At 44.3% G+C, this 21,181-nt stretch overlaps 1 protein-coding gene across 6 annotated transcripts in view; it reads left to right on the top strand.

Annotated features, from left to right (window-relative positions):
• The window catches only part of ATP10B (ATPase phospholipid transporting 10B (putative)), a 342,867-nt gene that overhangs the window by 272,649 nt on the left and 49,037 nt on the right, over positions 1-21,181 (top strand). For all 6 annotated transcript variants that reach the window (XM_054690976.1, XM_054690973.1, XM_037499109.2 and 3 more), the window contains 6 exons: positions 2,402-2,508; positions 7,217-7,348; positions 10,437-10,564; positions 12,087-12,339; positions 13,357-13,595; positions 20,443-20,634. In XM_054690976.1, the coding sequence (XP_054546951.1) occupies positions 2,402-2,508; positions 7,217-7,348; positions 10,437-10,564; positions 12,087-12,339; positions 13,357-13,595; positions 20,443-20,634 (1,051 nt within the window). The remainder of the gene's footprint in view (positions 1-2,401; positions 2,509-7,216; positions 7,349-10,436; positions 10,565-12,086; positions 12,340-13,356; positions 13,596-20,442; positions 20,635-21,181) is intronic.

Raw genomic sequence — 21,181 nt, 5'->3', positions numbered from 1 at the left:
ATTTTATTTCTGGCATCTGGCAAGGCAGGGCTTGCCACCTTGCCAGTAAGGACTCCAGGCCTGGTGCCCAAGGTTTGTGGATTTGGTTCATCTCCAAATTTGGTTTATCATTCATGCAGTCAGTCATGAACAACTCCCTTAGCTAGAACAACCTCATTCCATTTATGATCCTTTCTCCCCCAAATAGCTATGCCAGTGTTTCAGAGCTTTCCATATGACTCTACCCCCCATCTCAGACCAAATTCCCAGTCCCCAGAAGCCTCCAGATGCCCTCCCCTTCTTGAATGCCAGCCCTGGAGGCCAGTCTTTCCCCACCTGCCCGGATCTTAGGGATGAGCAAAAAGGCCGGCGGATCAGCCCAGTAGCCGACCCATGGCCGGTCACCCCTGCACACCCTGAAAATGTCCACAGAGGGTCTGTATCCTCTTCCTCAGTAAACCCCTGCGTCTCACGCCTCCATAGACTTCTCAGAAGCTTCTTTGGGTTCCCTGAATTTAGGACTTGTGTGGTCACTAAAAAAGGAACAGGTCAGCTAGAAAAGGAACAACTTTTAATAAACCTCCCAGAATGCACAAGGCAGCCTCAGGACAAAGAATGATCCCAGCCCAAATATCCAGAGTCAGGTTGAGAAATACCCCTCCAGGGTCAGTTAAATAAAGCATCCTTGTAAACAAGAATAGGACAGCATCTAGCTAATCCTTTTCTACCATCCAGTGAAAAAAAGTAACTTTATGACAGGAGAAGTAGAAGCTGCTATCATATGTTATCACCTCAGAGAATCATAAAAATGGTCTTTAAGCCACTAGCTAGTGATGGTGAATTACTCAAGACTCCAGCTCACTATTCTACCAACAGCCATCCCCCACCTGATAAAGAGGTATGTCCCTAACTTCAGCCATTGTGAGACCATTTTTAAGATTTGTATCAGATTCAAGAACATCAATGCTTAAACTTTACTTTTTTCTTAATTGATTTCAAAAAGAAAATTCCTATCCCTGGCCCAAGGGAAAGCAAATATCACCTGCCCTACATAAAGGTAATGTTGAAATTAAGAAAATGAATCAAAACAGTTCTCATTATATTTTAACTACAGACTATTGCTTGCCAGAGCCTCCCCTGTGCTGAAAGTAAGATCGATAAGGGAGAGCTAAGGGTTTACTAAATACAGAGCATCTCCTTGTTAGATTCAGAAGACTTGCAAAGAGAAATGTGTGCTTCAGTGTGGTTAGCAGGGCACTGCTTTGAGAAGCCTAGTATAGTAAAAGCCCCATGTGGCTGGGTTCCTGATTCTAGAATGTCCCATATACTAGGTATGTGACCTTAGAGAGCTCTCTCAGCATGTCTAAGCTTCCTTTGCATCTGGGTTTTAAGGTTAATCACTCTAACTTCCAGGAGCTCTGAAGTAATGCAGGTAAATGTGGTTTATAAACACAGTAAGGAATAATCACTATTGAAGTCCTGTTGCATGGGAGTAGAACACTCTGGAGTCAGACTTCCTGGGTTTGGATCTCCATTCTGCCACTGACTAGCACTGTGGACTTGCCTCAGTTCCCCTCTCTGTAATGTGGGTATGGTGATATAAAATTATAAATTTGTCATGAATTGAATTGAGTTAATATATGAAAAACATAACCAGGCCTAGAGGACTGAAGTGTTGAAAAACCAGAAGAAAAACCCTTAAGACATTCAGGTGATTATTTTCTGTTGTTCCCAGTGGGTGGTGGGTGGGAGTGTTAGACTTCCTGAAAGTTCCAAAGGGCAGGCGCAGGACTGAATAAGGGCCAGACTTGGGGTAATAAGGGCCGGACTCAGGGTAATAAATGCCGTTGGTTGGAGTCAGAAGTCTTTCATACGAGGTGCAACACAATAGTGCTTCCTGAAGTTAGACCTGGGCCACCTCTGTCTCTGCTTGAGGAGGCTGCTCCCGTACACAGCAGAGGGTCACTGCCCACCTGTGGTGCAGTCTGCCTGTTTAAGGAGAGATGGAGCAAGAGAGGTGGTGCAGGAGAGGGGCTCAGCTCAAGGTGGCAGAGGGAGGCAGGACTGCCCAGTGGTGTCCGAGCACTCAGTACCTCTGCCTGTGCATCCTTGACCCAGCAGCCAAGTGAGAGGGAGCCTGTGAACACTGCCTGAGAGTTGAAGCAAGGCTTTTCAGCAGGGTTCTGTAGTACAGAAGGGTAAATAATCCAGCTCTTAAGGCTGGGTCATTGCAAACTAGAGACCCAGCCCTGACCAGGCCTCCGGGGACCAACAGTGTTGCCCTTGACCGTGGAGATGAGACTGAGTCGCTTTGTCTCTTCTGAAAAGGAGGGAGCAGAGGGATGGTGTTCTCTCCCGTGATGCAAGCCAGGGAGAGTACAGAGAGGCCTCCTAACCCCTCTCTGTCTTTCTTCCTCCCCAGGGAACATCCTGACCAGACCAGGACCGGCTTGGGCAGTGAGAGCCTTCTGCTTCGAGGCTGCACCATCAGAAACACTGAGGTGGCTGTGGGCATTGTCATCTATGCAGGTCATTGTCCCCAGACAGCTTCTTTGTCCCTTTCCTTCATCCTCACTCCTCCAAATCCATCCGCAGCCCGTGGGAACTCACAACAGTCCTATGGTGCAGAGCCACACAGCTTCCTATTTCTCAAGAGACAAAAGGTTGGGGTCACAGAAATTCTCTCTATCCTTGGGGAGACGTTAGATTTGGGTTAATATCACTCACCTAAGCAGCATAGGGGCAGTGCCTATATACACTCACTCCGAGTGACTTTGCAACAGTCATCAAAGGTAGAGTGAAGAGTATCTTTCTGAGCCCAAGGAGGTACTTGACAGCTTCTCCTTTTTGTAAAAACTGTGCCTTAATGTCTGCATCTGTGCAATGAAGAGAAGATTGGGGTTGGCCCCATAAAGCAGTCCTGAGGATCACAGGCCCAACAGTCCTGCATCCAGCAAAGTGACAGCTCTGTAGATTTTAGCTCTGAGGTCTGGGAACTGGCCTTAGTTGCTTTTGCAGTTATGTTTTTATTATTATCTGTGTGCATGTTTTGGCTACCTATCGCTCCTTTCCACTTTGATTTTTCCCTTTTTTTAATTGTTTTTTTTTTTTAATGTAACGTTGGTTAAAGAATTGTTATGGTTCAGAAGGATATCATGCCCCTTCAGATGCATGTCACCACCCCACACTCATGGCCAAGGCACCCACAGCCCTCCTTCCACCACATTCCATTGGGCCCCTCCACATTTTGCTCCCCACTCCCCCTCTGCTACCCTCAATTCCACAGATTTATAGGGTTTGTTACTGGTTTGGTTTTATCTATTTTTTAATCTGGTTTTATCTGGTTTTATTTGGTTTTTGCTTTGTTTCTCTTTATTCCACATGTAAGCAACACCATCCCATATTTTTCTTTCTCCTCTTAACTTCACCTAGCATCATCCCCTCCAGTTCCATCCATGTTGTCACAAATAGCAAGATTTCTTCTTTTTTGATAATTGAATACAATTCCACTATGTACATAGACCACATCTTCTTAATACACTCATCTGTCCATGTACATTATTTCCATAAATTGTCTATTGTAAATAATGCTGCAATGAACATAAGAGTGCACGTCCCTTCTAATTAGTGTCGTTCATTCTTCTGATACCTAGGAGTGGAATTGCTGGATCTTATGGTAGATCTGCTTTTAATATTTTGAGAAACCTCCTTACTGTTTTCCATAGGGGCAGGACAGGCTACATTCCCAGCAGCAGTGTCTGATTTCTCTACATCCTCACCAACATGTTATTTCTGGTCTTTGGTCTTTGTGGTTGCGCCATTCTCACAGGTGTGAGGTGGTATCCCATTTTGGGATAATTGCTGATGAGCATTTTATCGTGTACCTATTTGTCATTGGTATGTTTTTTTTTTTAAGATTCATTTATTTATGCCTACAAGAGCTGGGGTACAGGCCAGAGTAGCGGGGGTAATGGGATTCACCAGAGACAGAGCAGGGAACAGAACAGGCAGACGACTGAAATACACTGCTGAGGGGAGCAGCGGGCAAGACAGGAGAGGTCTCCCTCTCCTTGTGGGTTGCTCCCTGGCTAGCCGGGGATCGAACTCGTGTTGCAGAGGCTGTGGATTGCTTCATGGTGTGGTGCTTAACCCCTTGCGCCACCAGGGAGGCCTGGTCATTGGTATGTTTTCTTTGGAGAAGTATATATTTAGCTCTTCTGTCCATTTTTTGATTGGGCATTTTCTTTTTGTTGAGTTGTATGAAATCTTTAGAGACTGAGGATATCAGCCCCTTGTCAACGTATGATGCAAAAATATTTTCTCCCATTTAGTAGTGTGTCTTTTTGTTTTAGTAATTGTTACTTTCACTGTGCAGAAACTTTTCAATTTGATGTAGTCCCATTTGTTTGTTTTTATTTTTGTTTGTCTTTCTGTTGGAATTCAAATCCCCGAAGTCACTGCTGAAGTCAGCATCATGGATGTTTTGCCCATGTCTTCTTCTATATATTTTATGGTTTCAGGTCTCGCATCCAAGTTATTAATCCATTTTTAATTGATTCCTATGTATGGTGTGAGATAGTCATCTTATTTCATTCTCTGCTTGTGGCTACCCTATTTTCCTAGCAGGAATTTTTGAAGAGACTTTCTCTGTTGTTGACTCTTGGCTCCTTTGTCATAGATTAACTGTACATATAAGTGTGGATTTATTTCTGGACTCTCAATTCTATTGGTCTGTTTATTTTTTAGTACAGTGCACACTGTTTTGATTACTATAGCTTTGTGGTATAATATGAGGTTGAGGTATGTGATGCCTTTGTTATTTTTTTGTCAGACTTGTTTGAAAAAAGATAGCAACACTTCTCATAATGACTCTAAAGTCATAGAGGGTTGTATTGGGGCTGCCATATCCATAGTACTTAGCACCCAGCACTCAGCAGGTGCTTTTGTTATATCTACAACTGTAGAGTACTTCCTCTATAGAGGAAACCATCTCCCTATAGAGCCTGCCTTCCCTGGACGACTCTAGATTACATTGTCCTGAGCCCAGTGAGTGTATTCACTGGGAAATCTTGTCATAGTTTGTATGATTGTTGTTTTGTTAAACTGTACTTATTTGGATCTGATTAGAACTCCACTTTTGATTGACATAAACAGCATTTTTACAGCAATCTACTGTAAAACTCACTTTGAGAACTGTCAAAGAAATATGGGTTTTTAAAAAATAATAATGTCACAATCTAGTTAATTTTCCCTAATTTGAGGGAAGGGGATTTTATTTGTCTGTTCAGGTGACTGCTTTCAAAGGTCTTTGGCAAAAGAATCTAGTGCCACCTTGTAGATCTACTGAAGGTCAACTCTGCAGCAATCCCTGTCCCACCAAAGAAACCCACATAGATTTTGAATTTGCTTCTCTGGGTGGGCAATGGGTGGTACATGAGAGTGCAGATTTGGAGGGCATATTAATCATACCTCTGAGGAGTCAAGTTTCCTGGAGATGAAATCCACTCACTCTTTGCACTTTCCTGAGCCAGCTGGTCAGTCTTCCGACTGAGGGAGACTAATAGTTCCTAGTGGGTAGGGTTAGAAGGTTCAGATGAGACTTTTTGTGAAAGGGATTAACATAATGTGTGGCATGTATTAGGCTCCTAAAAAGTGAGAAAAAGTGGCACTACTAGTTTCTCAGCATTATTACCTGGAACAGGGGCTCTCAAGGTTGACACAATGGACGTGTTGGTCCAGGCTGTTCCTTATTGGGGAGGACTGTCCTGTATGGTGATTAGCTGTGTCCCTGGCCTCTATCACTAGATGCCATTAGCACCACCTCCTCAAGTTGCGACATCCAAACATTTCTCAAGACATTGCCCAGTGTCTTCTGAGCATAAAAGCTCCTGTTTTAGAACAACTGGAATTTTATTCTCTCTTGATAATACAGACGGACAAAATACGACCACCTGAGTCCAAGACCCAGAAAGAATCAACTTGAGCTTCCCAGAAGGAAGCACAGACCCCTGTGGTGACCCCTCCCAATGGCAGTGACTTGAGTCTATTTAATACACCATACTCTGCTCATTACTGCCATTGTCACTTTAAATTCACAAGGCAACCAACTAAGCAGTGTTAAAGCCTTTCACTGCTGGAGCTGATATCCTGCTTTTCTTTAATTTTGCATAGAAACTGTACAAATGGTGTTTTTTTTTTTTTAATTTGACTGCTGAGAATACAGCACTTTGGTATAATATAGCAGCCCCAGAGGACAGGCTTTGTCTAGAGACAGTCTCAGTTTGACTGCCAGTTTTTAGTGGCATAGCTTGGGGACCTCTGGTTGGCTGCAGAAGATCCTGGGTTCTCAATGTGACTCTGGGGTTAATTTTCCTTTTCACTTCGAGCAGTTCCTATTTACCCTTTGGTCCTCAGTTTCTCCAATTAGAAAAAGGGGGTGACTGAATGAGATTAGTTTTCAAATTTTGTTGTCCTTCTTTAAACAAATTGTTATGCAGAACTCTGATAGGAGTGGAGTTGCTTAGTGCCATCAAGGCAGTGGAAGCCCTTGACCCCAACCACTTCATACAAATACCAGCACCTTAGGCAAAGAGGCAAATATAAAAGCTATTCACATCCAGAACTGTTCTGCCAGAGGGCCTTGGCACATACTATAACTTAAATATCACCTCCTCTGAGGAACCTTCCTTGACCATGCCCTCTAACACCACCTCTTATTCACCTTGTTTATTGTTTGTTTGATGAGACTTATTACTAACTGTAATTCATTATTTATTTGTTCCTTTGGGTATTTTTACAGAAGTGAGTCATGTGTCACTGTAAATCAATGCTAACTCATAACAGTGGCTTTGTGCAAATGATCAATAGAAAAAAAATAGCCCTTCCACAAGACAACTTACTGACATTTATCAGAATTGTGTCACAATAAACTTACAAATCTGTAACAGCCATAAGATGAGGGTTATCTCTAGAGTTGTGCATTGAGCAACCCATGTGTGGGTGCTCTGTCCATGCCCACCAGCATGTCTGGCAGATAGGGGAATATTCAGTGAATACCTGCTGACAATTTGGGTGAGACCTCTCCAGCTGTCTCATCAACCCCCTTGAGGCAGGAGATTCAAGTTAGTAGAAAATACAGCCTCTCTCTTATTGTAAACCCCTGTGAGAAGAGTTAAGGGAATGATCCAGGCCAGAGGCAAACAGGACCAAGAACTGACTACCTCATTTTCTCTCAAAGGCCATGAGACAAAAGCCATGCTGAACAACAGTGGCCCACGGTACAAACGCAGCAAGATCGAGAGGAGAATCAACATGGACGTATTCTTCTGCATTGGGCTCCTCTTCCTCATGTGCCTCACTGGAGCTGTTGGTATGGAATATTCTAGAAAGAACAGTACCTATGTAATCTCACTTTGTGGGCAAGTTGCTTCATCTCTCTGAGCCTCACTTTCCTCATCTCCAAAATAGAGGGAATAAAAGATAAAGCCTAGTTTGTAATTTAACAGGCTTCCAATGAAATACAGATGCATGTGAAATTCTCCTGAAAGTGTCAAATATCAAGCTTACCATCCATCGTTTATTTGTTCAAGAAACACTTACTGAGCCCAGAGCTCTCTTAGTACAAGAGGATGACAAGATGAATCGATCAAAGGTCTGATTCTTCAAAAGCTCAGAGTCCAGTAAGACGAAGTCCAACATGTGAAAAGAATCAATAGCCTAATCTGTCCCCCTCACTGAAGCTGCACAAAGTGCTGCATTGGTGTCCTGTTGCTGCTATGAAAAGTTAATACAGACTCCGTGCTTTAGAACTCTAATGTATTCTGTAACAGCTCTGGAGTTCGAAATTCCAAAATTCAGTTCATTGCATTCAGACCAAGGTGTGGGCAGGGCTTGGCTCCTTCTGAGTTTCTGGAAGAGAATCCATCTCTTCTTTTTCAGCTTCTGGGTTTGTGGCTCCTTCTTCCATCTCCAAAATTGCTCACATTTCCTTCTCTTTGCTCCAGTACAGGTTTTCCTTGCTATTCAAAGAAGGTGGCTCCTATTTCATAAGATTTGGGAGATCTGCAGATACACAAAAAAAAATTCCATATAAAGGGTAATAGTGTTCCCAGACCCAAAAAAATAATAGCATTCCCAGACCCTACAAATTCATGTCAAATGAGAGAGCTGCTTTCAGATAGTGGGGGATACCTGTAGCCTCTTTTCAGCCTCCTCTTTATAAGGACATATAATTACTTCTTAGAGCTACCTGGATATTCCAGGATACCCTTCTCACCTCAAGTGCATGGTTATTCAGCCATTTACAGGTATTCTGGGAGCATCAGGAGAGAAGTCTTCCTTGAAGAAGTAGCTAGTAGAATTGATTCCTAAGAGCAGTAGGTGTTCACCAGAAGAGGTAGGTGGTAGGCACGGTAAGTCAGGTGAAAAGAGAAACAGGTCATTCTTAGTTCCAGCAGCAATGCAAAGAAAGCTCTGAGCCAAGAAGGAGAAGCATCTCATGCAGAGCAACACAACAGCTGCTGGAGAGCTGCACGAGTTGTAGACAGGGTGATCTGGGCCTTTCAGATTGTACCTCAGAGGATAGACAAAGAGGGGCTCTTGTTCTTCCTCATTCTCCCCCTCTGTGGCTTGACTCTAAGATGGTTCCTGGGGTCATAAGGAGACCTCATCCCCCACCAGAACAAACCAGGAATGATGAAGAGAAAGAACCCAAGTGCTGAGTCCAGAGCCTCCGGCTGACCCAAACCAGCGGCTGTGGTGGTGCTCACACATTACTTGCCTTCCCCAGAAACCTGCCCGCTGCTGTCACTGGGGGAGCCACTCAGGCCTCTCGGGGCCAGACAGGTTTTGTGCCAGCACAGAGGAGACAATGGGCTTTCCTCTCATGGGTGACCTGGAGTTTTTATTTAATATGCTCCCCAGACTTACCTCATGGCACTCTGGCAGGGCAGCCCACAGCTGAAAGGAGGGCCTCTGGGCGGGAGAAGGGAGCAGACAAACACGAAAAACATCAGGGACACGGCTAAACTTTTGTGTCTGCTCCACTTCAGAACAGGTGTTCAGGGGCTGTTAGGGCTGGAGGGACATTTGAGATCATCTCAAGGTGTCTCCAAAGGATGAAGTTAATGATTAAAAGGTCACACAGTGAAGTAGTATACAGGTGAAGCAGAATCAGCTTGGGAGCTTGCCCAAAATAATAAATAAATTGAGAAAGTGACGGGGAAGGACAGAATCTACTCTGTCACAGAAGATCACCTACTACACAGTGATAGGTTCCCCTGGTGCCTCATTAAAGCACAGTCTCTGTCAGAGGTAAACATGCTCTGGTTAACGCCTCTCAAGGGTCCTTCATCAAGTTAAGTTTATATAAATGTGGGTCTTTTTTCTTTGCCCAGAAGGTCCTCATCAGGCCTTTCTGATCACCAAATACCCACCCAGCATCCAGGATCCATCAAGGCCTCCCCCTCCACGCAGCCTTCTCTGGTTTCTCCCTTGGTCTCTGGCTTCTCTCAAGGCAGCAGCACTTACTGTGTGCCTTGTATTTCACTCTTCAAGTTCATGTCTTTAAGTCTCCTTTCTTCTGCCTCTTATGATGGCACTTGGCCCAACCTCCTGGGCAGAGAAGTGTCTTGGGGGGTAGGGCAGCATGCCCTCTGGCTTTATATCCCCATACTTCCCACTCTGGACTGAGAGCTTTAAATACATTCATTTTCCTATTTTCCAAATAACCCTATGGAGGAGGTATTACTACTAAGTGAGAGATGAGGACACTGAGATTAGAGGGCTGTGTCGCAACTGTTGGATGCATTTCATCCTGTCAGTCCTCACATGAGAGATGTGGCCTTTGTTTGCAGACAAGGAATCTGAGGGTTCAGTCTGCATCTGGAGATGTAGTTACGGGATCTCCTCAAGAACAACAGCTAAGACCTACTTCTTAAATTAATAAATGACTAGAGGGAGGAGCAGTGAGGAGCGAGAGAACATAGATATGGATGATGGATAGATAGATGGATGACAGATGAGCAGGTGAATGGGTGGATGGATGAACAGGTGAGTGAATGGGAGGGTGGTTGGATGTGTGAGTATATACAGTAGGGAAGAAGAGGAACCAGGGTACAGGTCTGTCAAGATTCTCCACCCACACACTTTCCACAACACAACTGAAAATAACATGCACCTCTTTCTGTCTTTCCAAGTCTGTCTATAGGACTTCATCAAAATACAAGTCTCCTTTGGTAGAAAGGATAAATGCCTATCAAGAGATTGAAATGTAGGGACATATAAAAGATTGCTTTCGAGCAAAATGAATACACAGAGAGAGAGAACTATACTGTACAGAAGAAGGATGGGCCCCTATAAAGCGCACTCATTTCCAGAAATAGATCTAGGGTCGATGTAATTGACCAGTGCAGAACTAAATGGGGACTCTCCTTCACCCTGCCTTTGCCTCCTCTCAGGTCACAGCCTCTGGAACAGGACTTTTGGTGAACACCCTCCCTTTGATGTGCCAGATGCCAATGGCAACTTCCTTCCCCTTGCCCTTGGGGGCTTCTACATGTTCCTCACGATGATCATCCTCCTCCAGGTAGGGAGCTCTTGCATACCCACATATCAAGAAGGCCTACAGCCAGTTTCACAACTTTGTGAAATACAGAAAATTCACTGCTGGCCCCAAGAAAGACTAACTGGGTAGAGATGGGAAATGTTCACTGCTTTCTTGTGGGTGTTTGAAAGTGTTCAAATTTGGGGTTGTGTCAGGACCAGCCCTGCCTCATGGAGGGGACCTTGACCCCCGATAATAACAAAGAAAAATATTTATCAGGCTCTTTCTATTTAAGACTGAGATTACATCAATGGTTCAAGTATGCGTGTCCCTTTGCCAAATGCAGACCATGTCAAACATTAATCACCCAGGAACAAAAGAAGATAAAATCGCACAGAGCGAGAAGCCATAGGTCAGTGTTGTGGCATTTGATAGGTTGAAATGGAGAAAAAGCAGAACTAAACAAAAACATATAGAACACCTACAAGCTGTGAGACAGGAAAGGATAAAGAGATGAATGTGAAATCTTTGGACTCATAGAAATTACAATCCGTGAAAAGATGAGGAAAGTTGTAGCTATGTTGTGATGAAGCTCCATACACATTTGATTTGTTACAATATTTGACTGTATTTCCTTGTCCTCTTCCTGGTGAACCTTTTTCAATCATTAGCTCATTCACTCACTTAACACCATCATTTTTAAATATGAGTCAAATCCTACCCACCTCTGCACAGAACCAGCCCTCCAGTGGCTCCAGATCCCTTCCAAGTGAAATCCAAAATCCTGACTGTAGCCAAGGGTTCTGCTCCCTGACCCCTCCCCTGGCCACGTCTCCTGTTCATTCTCACCCAAGCTTGCTTACTCATAGCCCACAAGTCCCTGCTTCCACTGCCAGGTTTTCCCCATAATTCTCCTCCCTCCACAGATAACCTCACAACTCACACCTCCTTTCTTCACATTTCTGCTCAATGGTCATGATTTATGAAGGATCCCATCCCCCGCCATCATCTTTATTCTTCTTGAAACTTTACCACCACCTGATATATATATATATATATATATATATATATATATATATATAATATATTTTATATATATATATATTTTTTGCTGGGTTATAAGGTCTTCAAGACCAGAAGTTTTGCTCTGTTCACTGTCATTTCCAAGACCTAAAACAGCAGCTGACACTCAGCGAGCACTTGATAGGCACTGGGTATTGAGCCAAGTAAACAGTAATCAACAGTGGACTTAAGTACTTAGAAAAGGGAGGGCAGCCCTTAGGGGCATAGATATCCAAGGGGGTCAGTACTCTCAGCAGGGGCCCTGGATAGCCTCACCCCCTTCCATCTCTGTCATCAAATAGCCCAAGGTGAGTGCCCACTTTGTTCCAGACATCTCTGCCTCAGATTCCCCTAAAAATTCCAGGGGTGGCATGAAGTCATGAAGTTGTTGATCTTTAATTTCACAGAGATAGCCCACCATGTCAATTGACATGAAATATCTTTGTTGCCCACTAACAAGAGTAAGTGGCTGGTTTCTGACATCAGGACCCGTCTTCCTCAGGTGCTGATCCCCATCTCCCTGTATGTGTCCATTGAGCTGGTGAAGCTGGGACAAATCTTCTTCCTGCACAATGACCTTGACCTGTATGATGAAGAGAATGACATGTCCATTCAATGTCGAGCCCTCAACATCACCGAAGACTTGGGTCAAATCCAGTACATCTTCTCAGATAAAACGGGCACATTGACTGAGAACAAGATGGTGTTCCGGCGTTGTACCATCATGGGCAGCGAGTATTTGCACCAAGAAAATGGTACGAGGGCTCCCAGAGGGGTGCCATTCCTCTTTCTAAAGTAGTCACCAGGTCTCCTAAAAGAATAGTGATTGAAATCATGACCTGGTGTCCCCACAAAGAGGACATGTGGCTCTGTGGCAAGTTGCTTCCCATTCCCCCATGGCTTCCTCATCACAGATCCTACCATTCTTGCTGCCATAAACTCTTATCTGGTCACTATGGGGATCTGCGGTCACCTGTGTGGTAGCCTTGCAGTTAGTTGGACTTTGGTGCCAATTACACAGAATATTTATCAGAAAAGGACTGGGATGTCCTAGTTATGTGCAGGTCATACAGCCAGGGTTTAAGAATTTCTCAGGCCACCTTACCTGACATGTCAGGACAGACTAGGTCTAGGCACATGGTCAGATTCAATGCATGCAGGAAAGACCTTCTATGCTAACTCTTGGATCTCTTGGATTTTCACTGACACAAAATTTTGGTTAAGGAGATGTGGCTGAAAAAGGCCTGGACTGTCATCTTGCATGAACTGAAGGAGGCCTATAAAACTGACACATGTGACACATGTGTGCACGCAGAACGTGTTCATTCTTTTGAGTAGAAGGGACAAAGAAAGGGAAAGGAGGAGCCATTTTGGGTAGCCCAATCTCCTTCACCATGATGGTAGTCATTTACATGGAAGCTTCTCTTTTTAATAATAGCAGTTGCTATTACCAGTGCTGGAGTATGCTAATCACTGTAATACACCTTAATGTGTTCAAAACAGGTTTGTGAGTTAGTTACTTTTTACAATCCCTGACTGAGGAAATAGAGGCACAGAGCTCAGTCACAGAGCTTAGAGGCAACAGAGCTTGAACTGGAACTCACAAGACTTAGCACCCATCTCTCTTCAGTCAGGGTAGCCCTGTCACCTGTTTTCTAAGCAGTATGCTGCTCTTACTGCATGCTCCTAGCTCCACCTACAAAAGCTGAGGTCTCCCCAACCTGATCCAGCCCAGGTATGACTACCATGTTAACCAGACTCCTTTCTTTCAGCCAAGCGACTGGAGACCCCAAAGGACCCAGACTCAGACAGTGAAGAGTGGACCCAGTACCGGTGCCTGTCCTTCCCAGCCAAAGGTGCCCAGGGCCCTGTGACAATGAGAGGCCAAAGGGCAGCCCAGCCTCTGAGACGGAGCCAGAGTGCCCAGGTGCCCATCCAGCACCACTGCCGGCAGAGGTCCGTGGGGCATAGTGAAAGCACAGCCCCTCCAGTGCCCTTCAACAGCTTCATAGTAAGTCCCTGCCTTCTCCCCTTTCAACTAAAGAGACCTCTAGTGGGGAGGTTTGGAGTGTGTGATGGAAAAGATTATTTAAACCCCAAAGAGTTTTCAAAATGGCCGGCAGCCCTTGGGCTTCTATGTCGTCCACCTGTAAATTTTGTCAGGGTTATAAAATTGTTATTTCTTATGTTCATTGTCTTGAAATTGGGAGATTTCATATAAACATATAGATTTCTGGTTTCTCTCTCAAATATTGGAGCATTTCTCCTCTTAAAGCCAGCATTTCTTCATGGCCAGGATTACCTTGGATAGGAGCAGTGCTATTTGAACCAAGCATGACGTCTTCAGAGCCTCAAGCCCCCAGCCCCTGCTATGTTACCCTGTCACAGAGCTGGAGCCAACACAGGCTCATTTGGCATGTTTTTCCAGATAATAGTTAAGAGGAAAGGGGCATGTTTGTCATGCTAATGTTTCTATAAAGCAGAAAATCAAAAGATAGGCCTTGTAGGCTAATGTGTTTCAAGAAGGTGGGAGAATGTACTTTTCTTGTGATCATCAAAACAAATCCTAAATGGCAGAGAAAACATCTGTGTCAGTGCTTCCCAGCCCAGTGTCATCCCTCAGGTTAGCAGCTGGTCCTGTGATATTCCACTTTGCAACTTTGGTCTGGGACTTACAGTGGTACCTTGCAGGACCATTAATTCAGCGATCAGGCAGTGGAAGATGTTGCCCCAAGATCACCCAGCATGCTCTAGACATCAAGGCCAAAACCAGGCTCCTGACCCCTGTCCTATTCCACTTTCCTCTGCCTGCAACCTTTCTCTGGGATCACATCATCTGGAATTGTCCACACTTTCAGAAAAGGGCCAGCTATCATGAACAAGAGACAGACCTAAAGTGCTATTGTCCCATTGCTAGAAAATCATATTTTCAAAATTATCTGTTGTATGAATTTCCTTCTAGTATTTTGCTTCCCCCATTGATACACACTCATATCTTTTTAACATCTTTGCGGTCACAAACAAGTCATAGGTTGGATTTGTTGTTTTCTTTTTAATCAGATATATCAAAACCTTATACCATACCCAGGACTGTGTTTCCTGACAAAGAATCTGTGAAGCTGTGTGTTCCGGGCTGTTACCCAGCTTCAGGTGTAGTTAACCCTCTTATGTTACCACCAACCTCAGAAATGCAACATTAGCAAGGATAAAAGAATAACAGTGTGTTCGGATTTATGATCCTCATCTACATAAGAAAGGAACGAGTCTGTTAAGATTTTTGATTTTCTTTGATTATTTGATTTTCCCAGATGAGATAGCAATGGGACATGTGTGTCATCTGATCTCTTTAATTCAGTTCCACCTGCTCTGAAAGGAATACTCTTCCTCTGGCTCTGTACCTAAATACATGAACTAAAAATTTAGGGAATTCTCAGTAGGCCCAGATTCTAAGTCTTGTACCACTAGTATCTTTTGCCATCTTCTCATTCTATTAGCCACAGACATCCTAAGTGTCTGAAGAAAATGCCCCCCACCCAGCCCATGGGAGCAGAGGGAAAAGGAAGTTTTCCATTTGAGCTCAGTTTAGATACTAGGATTCACCACCCCCTGTTCAATCCCATAAATCTCAGTAGCCAAAAAAAGCTGCAGCATTGAGCCAGCCAGTAGGGCTTTTGTTCAGGGTTCTTAGCTAAAGACAGACACATTAACCTCTGAGCTCTCTCCTGGTTCTGGAGTATCATTCTGCCCCGGCTCTTACCAACTTCATTTGGGAAGAGTAAGGAAGTTGACACACAGATTAAGACCCAATTCCTGTTCTCTGGGTAGGTGGGGATGGTGGTTTGTTCTCAGTACCTGTTACATATGCCATTCTATAGTTGGGTTGTTTGAAAAGCTTTGACAGTGGGACAGCAGTATCCCTGGTATTTATTAAGGGATTAAGGGAGGGTGCTGAGCTGAGTCAGGATATGCAGGTTCTGGTTTCGGCTCTGCCACTGGTGCCTGTGGAACCCCTGGCTATCCCTGTGTCATCACTTGAAAATATTTTGCTCAACTCTCACTGGCTATTCTAAAAGTCAAATAACAGAATGCTTGTGCGGAGCAGCAAAGTCCTCTCTGGTGAGGAATTAGACAATTTCAGGTCAAATGCCCCCAATTTTCAATTCTGTTTCATATGTATCAACTGTGACTTTCACCACCTTAACAGCTGGAAGCCTCAACATCCCCATCTTTAAAAAGGATTATTGTGGGCCTCCCCTGGTGGCGCAGCGGTTGAGCGCTGGGCTGCGAGGCTGCCCGCAGTCTCTGCAGCACCAGTTCGTTCCCTGGCCGCCTGCGAGGGTCCCACAAAAAAAAAAAAATAAAAAAAAAAATAAAAAGGATTATTGTTTGGCCCTCTGAGTTTATTTTGAGGATTTAATTCTTAAAGTTATATGTTCTAGACAGATGAGCCTTCATCTTTTTATTCCTGATGATTCCAGTGAGCAGTGAGCTGGAGAGAGCTCTGAGCTTTGCCATCGCCCCACTGGGAAATTGTCATCATTTGGCTCAGAGAGACACCATCTACAGCTTGGGAGGCCCTGGCCGAGGGTGTGGCAGAGGCTGCCTTAAAGGGCTCTGACACTAACACACAAAGTATCTATGCTTGAGAGAGGCCACAGAGTCTGTTTATGCTGCTCCAGGTGGTCTCCTGGTTCCCTCCTCCACCCACTCTTGGGGGACTCTCTAAACTTGCCATCTGGTCTGATGATCTCTTGGCACCACTGAGCTTTACCTTCCCTTTGAAAACTCAACCTGACTCTGAGCCACCGTGGTGCCAGGTCATAGAGGGGACTATGCCACCTTCTTTGTTTTAATTATGTTTATTAAGGTAGTGTTGGTTTCCAGTACTGAATCTATTTTAGGAGTACAGGTTCACACTTCTGCAAACATATGTTAGCACCCCACACCCACCACCACAGCCCCAGCCCATGGGGCCCCCTTACCTCTTTGCTTCCTTCCCCCCACCCTGACCCTCTGGCTGCCTCAGTCCTATTAGTTAGATTTCAAGGGTTTGGTTTGGCTTGGTTTCATCTGTTCCTTTGCTTTGCTGCTGGGGGGAAGCAATGCACCCGAACATGAGAGCCACTGTATGAAGAGCCTCATTACTATCTAGAGGGGCTGAGCCAGAATCAGGTTAGAGGAGTTTGCAGAGAAACATTAATAAGGGAACATCTACCTTAGCATGACCACGGGGAGGATTCACCCTGACCCCTTATCCTGCCTTTGCACTAACTCCCTGTGTTACTGATCAGATCAGCCCATCATCTCTCTGGGCCTCAGTCAAGGTGGAACTAGTTTCACTTCAACTTGGGACTGTGAGAACCCAACGAGGGCACCTGAATGATGCTGTTGGGAAGGTTGGAAGAGCTTCGTGAAGGGAGCTCCTGCTGTGAAGACCAGGCTCAGAGGCAGAGGGGGTGGAAGGTGCAGGCTCGCTTCCCACGCTTTCTGAAAATAATGGCACCGAGTGGTGTGGGCCAGTCACCGTGACTTACAGGGCAACGAGAGGAAATGCAGATGCCGCATTTTTACTAACATCTTCCTCTTTCATAAGTAGACCTTTTTCTGGGTGTGGTCTTCTTAAGATGGCGTGAATGAGAGGGAGGGGTGAAGGCTGACTCTTGGCAAGAGCGCCTAATGAAGGTTAGAACCCTGAAGAGTGTGTGCTCACCATGGTCGGGACACCCACATCCCTTCCTCTCCCTGTGGTGCTGGAAACCCCAGCTCTCACCCCTCTGGCCAGCCAGCACCTCCGCCGCGCCTGGGTTTCCTCTCCTGTGGCTCTCACTATGTCACCGGCCCCAGGGGAGACAGGATCTGACTTCCAGAGACCTTGCATTTAGCCATCAAAAAAGACACAACTGGAGGTCTCTTTCCCCAATGGACTTTGGCAAACCTCAGCTTGGGTTATTATGTACAGTCTGCCAGCTTGTTCACCCTCAGCCTTCACCTTATACCAGTCAACTGATTCTCTCAGTCCATCTTTTCAACCACTGATTCTCTTTCTTCTAAGCGGTCATTAAACTGTAAACTCTGAACACAGATAGAAATGGCCTCCATGGGGCGGCCTTTGTCATATCTGATATAGAAAGCTGGAGTTTGTTGAACTTTGGCTTCAAACAAAGCAGCAATGGAAGCTCTAGAAGATACTACTTTGTAGAAAACACAGACTCTTATCTCTGAGGCTAACTCTAGAGAAATTGAACATGGACATAAAATAATTGAAGTTTATTTTTTTTTAATATTTTATATAATTCTTACATCATTTTTCTTTTTTGCACAATGTATGCATTATCATTTTGGTTATATTCCCCATACAATTGCACCCCCCCTTATTTTGACCCTAGTTCTTCCTCTGCCTTTCCCTCCTCCCTCCCGTGGTGTGTCTCTGGTTTATAGTTGCTTGTTGATTTTGATTTTTACTTTGTATTAATTAGTCTTTTTCCTGGTCCCTTGTTTAGGTTTTCTAGTTTCCTGCTATGAGTGAGACCATCCGGTATTTTTCTTTTTCTTTCTGGCTTATTTCGCTGAGCATGATCCCTTCCAGCGCCATCCATGTTGCTTCAAACTGCATGTGTTTATCTTTTTTGTTTTTGTTTTTTTTGTTTTGTTTTGTTTTTAAATATATTTTATTTTATTTATTTAAAAATTTATTTATTTATTTATTTATACAAGCACTGGGTACAGTCAGAATCACGGGAGGGTGAGAGAATTCACCAGAGCCAGAGCGGGGAGCAGAGCAGGCAGAAGGACCGAAGTACACTGCTGAGGGGAGCAGCGGGCGGCAGGAGAGGTCTGCGCGCCATGTGGGACCCTCCTCCAGTGGCTGGGGAGCAGCCGGGGATCGAACTGGCACTGCAGAGGCTGTGGGCAGCTTTGCAACCCAGCGCTCAACCACTGCACCACCGGGGAGGCCCTGTTTATCTTTTTTGAATGCTGAGTAATATTCCATGGTGTATATGTACCACATCTTCTTGATCCAATCATCTATTTTTGGGCATTTGGGTTGTTTCCAAAGCTTAGCTATTGTAAATAGTGCTGCTATAAACATAGGGATGCAGGTGCCCTTCGGAATTAATGTTTCTGTGTCCTTTGGGTAAATACCTAGGAGTGGAATTGCTGGATCATATGGAAGCTCTATCTTTAGTAGGTCAAGAAATCTCCACACAAGATTTCTGGACCTACTAAACATAGAGCTTCCATATGATCCAGCAATTCCACTCCTAGGTATTTACCCAAAGGACACAGAAACATCAATTCCAAAGAGCACCTGCACTCCTATGTTTATAGCAGCACTGTTTACAATAGCTAAGCTTTGGAAACAACCCAAATGCCCAAAAATAGATGACTGGATCAAGAAGATGTGGTACATATACACCATGGAATATTACTCAGCATTCAAAAAAGATAAACACATGCAATTTGCAGCAACATGGATGGCACTGGAAGGGATCATGCTCAGCGAAATAAGCCAAAAAGAAAAAGAAAAATACCGGATGGTCTCACTCATAGCAGGAATCTAGAAAACTTAATTAAGGGACCAGGAAAATGAATATAAGAAAGTGAAAATCAAAATCAACAAAAAACTATGAACCAGAGACACTTTTTGGGGGGTGGGGGGCGGGAGGGGAAGGATTGGGGTCAGAATGGAGCGTTTGCAATTGTATGGGGGAATATAAAAATAAAATTTAATATTTTAAAAAAAAAAAAAAAAAAAAAAAAGAAATCTCCACACAGCTCTCCATAGTGGTTGGACCAGTTTGCACTCCCACCAGCAGTGCAGGAGAGTTCCTTTTTCTCCACAACCTTGCCAACATTTGTTGTTGCTAGTTTTTTTAATATGTGACATTCTCACTGGTGTGAGATGGTATCTCATTGTAGTTTTGATTTGCATTTCCCTGATTACAAGTGATGTTGAACATTTTTTCATATGCCTGTTGGCCATTTGCATTTCCTCTTTGGAGAAGTTTCTTTTTAGTTCTGCCCATTTTTTGACTGGATTATAAAATAATTGAATTTTTAATATCAGTCATTATGTAGTGAATTCCAAAGGGAAGGTGGAACTGGCAAATTCTACAGAGATAAGAAAAATAAGAATCCTATGAGTCAGATCTAACCCACAGATTAAAAAAAAAAAAAAAAGGAAGTTCTCACATCACCTCTGCTTTATCTTAAAAAATCAAGAGATTTGGCAGATGCTGCTAGCATTGTAACATTTCACTAGTGTCCCCTTTTAGATGGGGTAAGACCTGCCAGGTCTCATTGGCACCACTATTCCACCATGTCCTCCTCTGGACCTTGGCTCACTTCCTTTATCCCTCTCCCCTGCCTGACTCCTGTGGACCTTGAGTTCAAGGACATGCTAGAGTGACGCAGAAGCCAGACATTTCACTATGGGTGGGAGAAAGCTCATGTACAATCGAAGTCTAAGTAGGATTTGGGTGGCAGAAGAGGAGTTTGCAAACAAGGTGTGAGCAGAGGTGAGGAAGAGGGATGTGTATCCATCCAGGAGCACCTGGTTGAGCAGAGGATATCTGTTGAAATCTGGTGGGAGGAAAGGATGGAAGTGCAAATGGAGGAAGAATCTGGATGCTGTGAACAGGTGGTGCTTACTGTTATCTCCTGAAGTTTTCTCCAGTTCAAGAGGACCCCTGGGTGCAGGCGGCTGTGGAGCACCCTTAAGGATTTCATTTAATCTGCAGCAAAATGCAAGGGTAATACCTAGAACAGGTTAGGGAGAAAAGAGGTGAGAGTCAGAAATACCAGTTTAGGGGCACCCAGTCCTTCAAGAAAGACTCTTACCCAGGCTTTTCTTCTAGGAAAAAGATGTGACTCCAGACAGAAACCTACTGAGCAAGGTGCACCATGCTGCCCTGTGGCTGGAAACCCTGTCAGACTCTAGACCTTCCAAGACTTATCTCTCTACCACGGCCACCATCACTGACTTCTTCCTTGCCCTGACCATCTGCAACTCTGTCATGGTCTCCACCACCACTGAGCCTAGGCAGAGGGTAAGGACTGATAATGGCAGGATGGGATGGATGGAGAAGAGGTAGAAGCCAGGGGGTGGAGCCCTGGACAGGAGACACGCTTGGGCCCTTACCATAGTGACACCACCTAATCACTGTGACGTCTTAGACACACTGCTTATCTTCATGGCCCTGTTTCCTCATTTTTAAATTAAATGGAAAATGCTGTATATGAGTTTTCCATGTGACTTTCAAATTTTGTATCTGTCTATAGGATGGATGTTGACTTAATATTTATTAGCCACTTGCTACGTACCAGGCTCCATGCCAATACTTCATCTGTGTTTTCATTGACTCCTCACTACCCAACAATTCTATGAGGCATGTCCTTGAACTCAACAAATAAAGGAGCAGTGGCTCAGAAGCTAGAGTGACTCAGCAAAGGTTGTTGGTTGATAAGTGGCAGAAACATCTGTATCATCCTATAATACAGCATGATATGCTGGTCTCTGCTGTTACATTGGGTTTAAAAAAAAAAAACTCGTGACATGAGTAAAATTCTATCATTTTGAAGATAATGCAACTGGAT

This window comes from Talpa occidentalis, unplaced genomic scaffold (genome assembly GCF_014898055.3).
Source record: "Talpa occidentalis isolate TD23 unplaced genomic scaffold, MPIMG_talOcc4v2.1 talOcc4.9, whole genome shotgun sequence".
NCBI classification, from domain to species: Eukaryota; Metazoa; Chordata; class Mammalia; order Eulipotyphla; family Talpidae; genus Talpa; species Talpa occidentalis.
The sequence above is the reverse complement of the archived record's forward strand: the minus strand, read 5'-3'. Positions and strand labels throughout refer to the sequence as shown.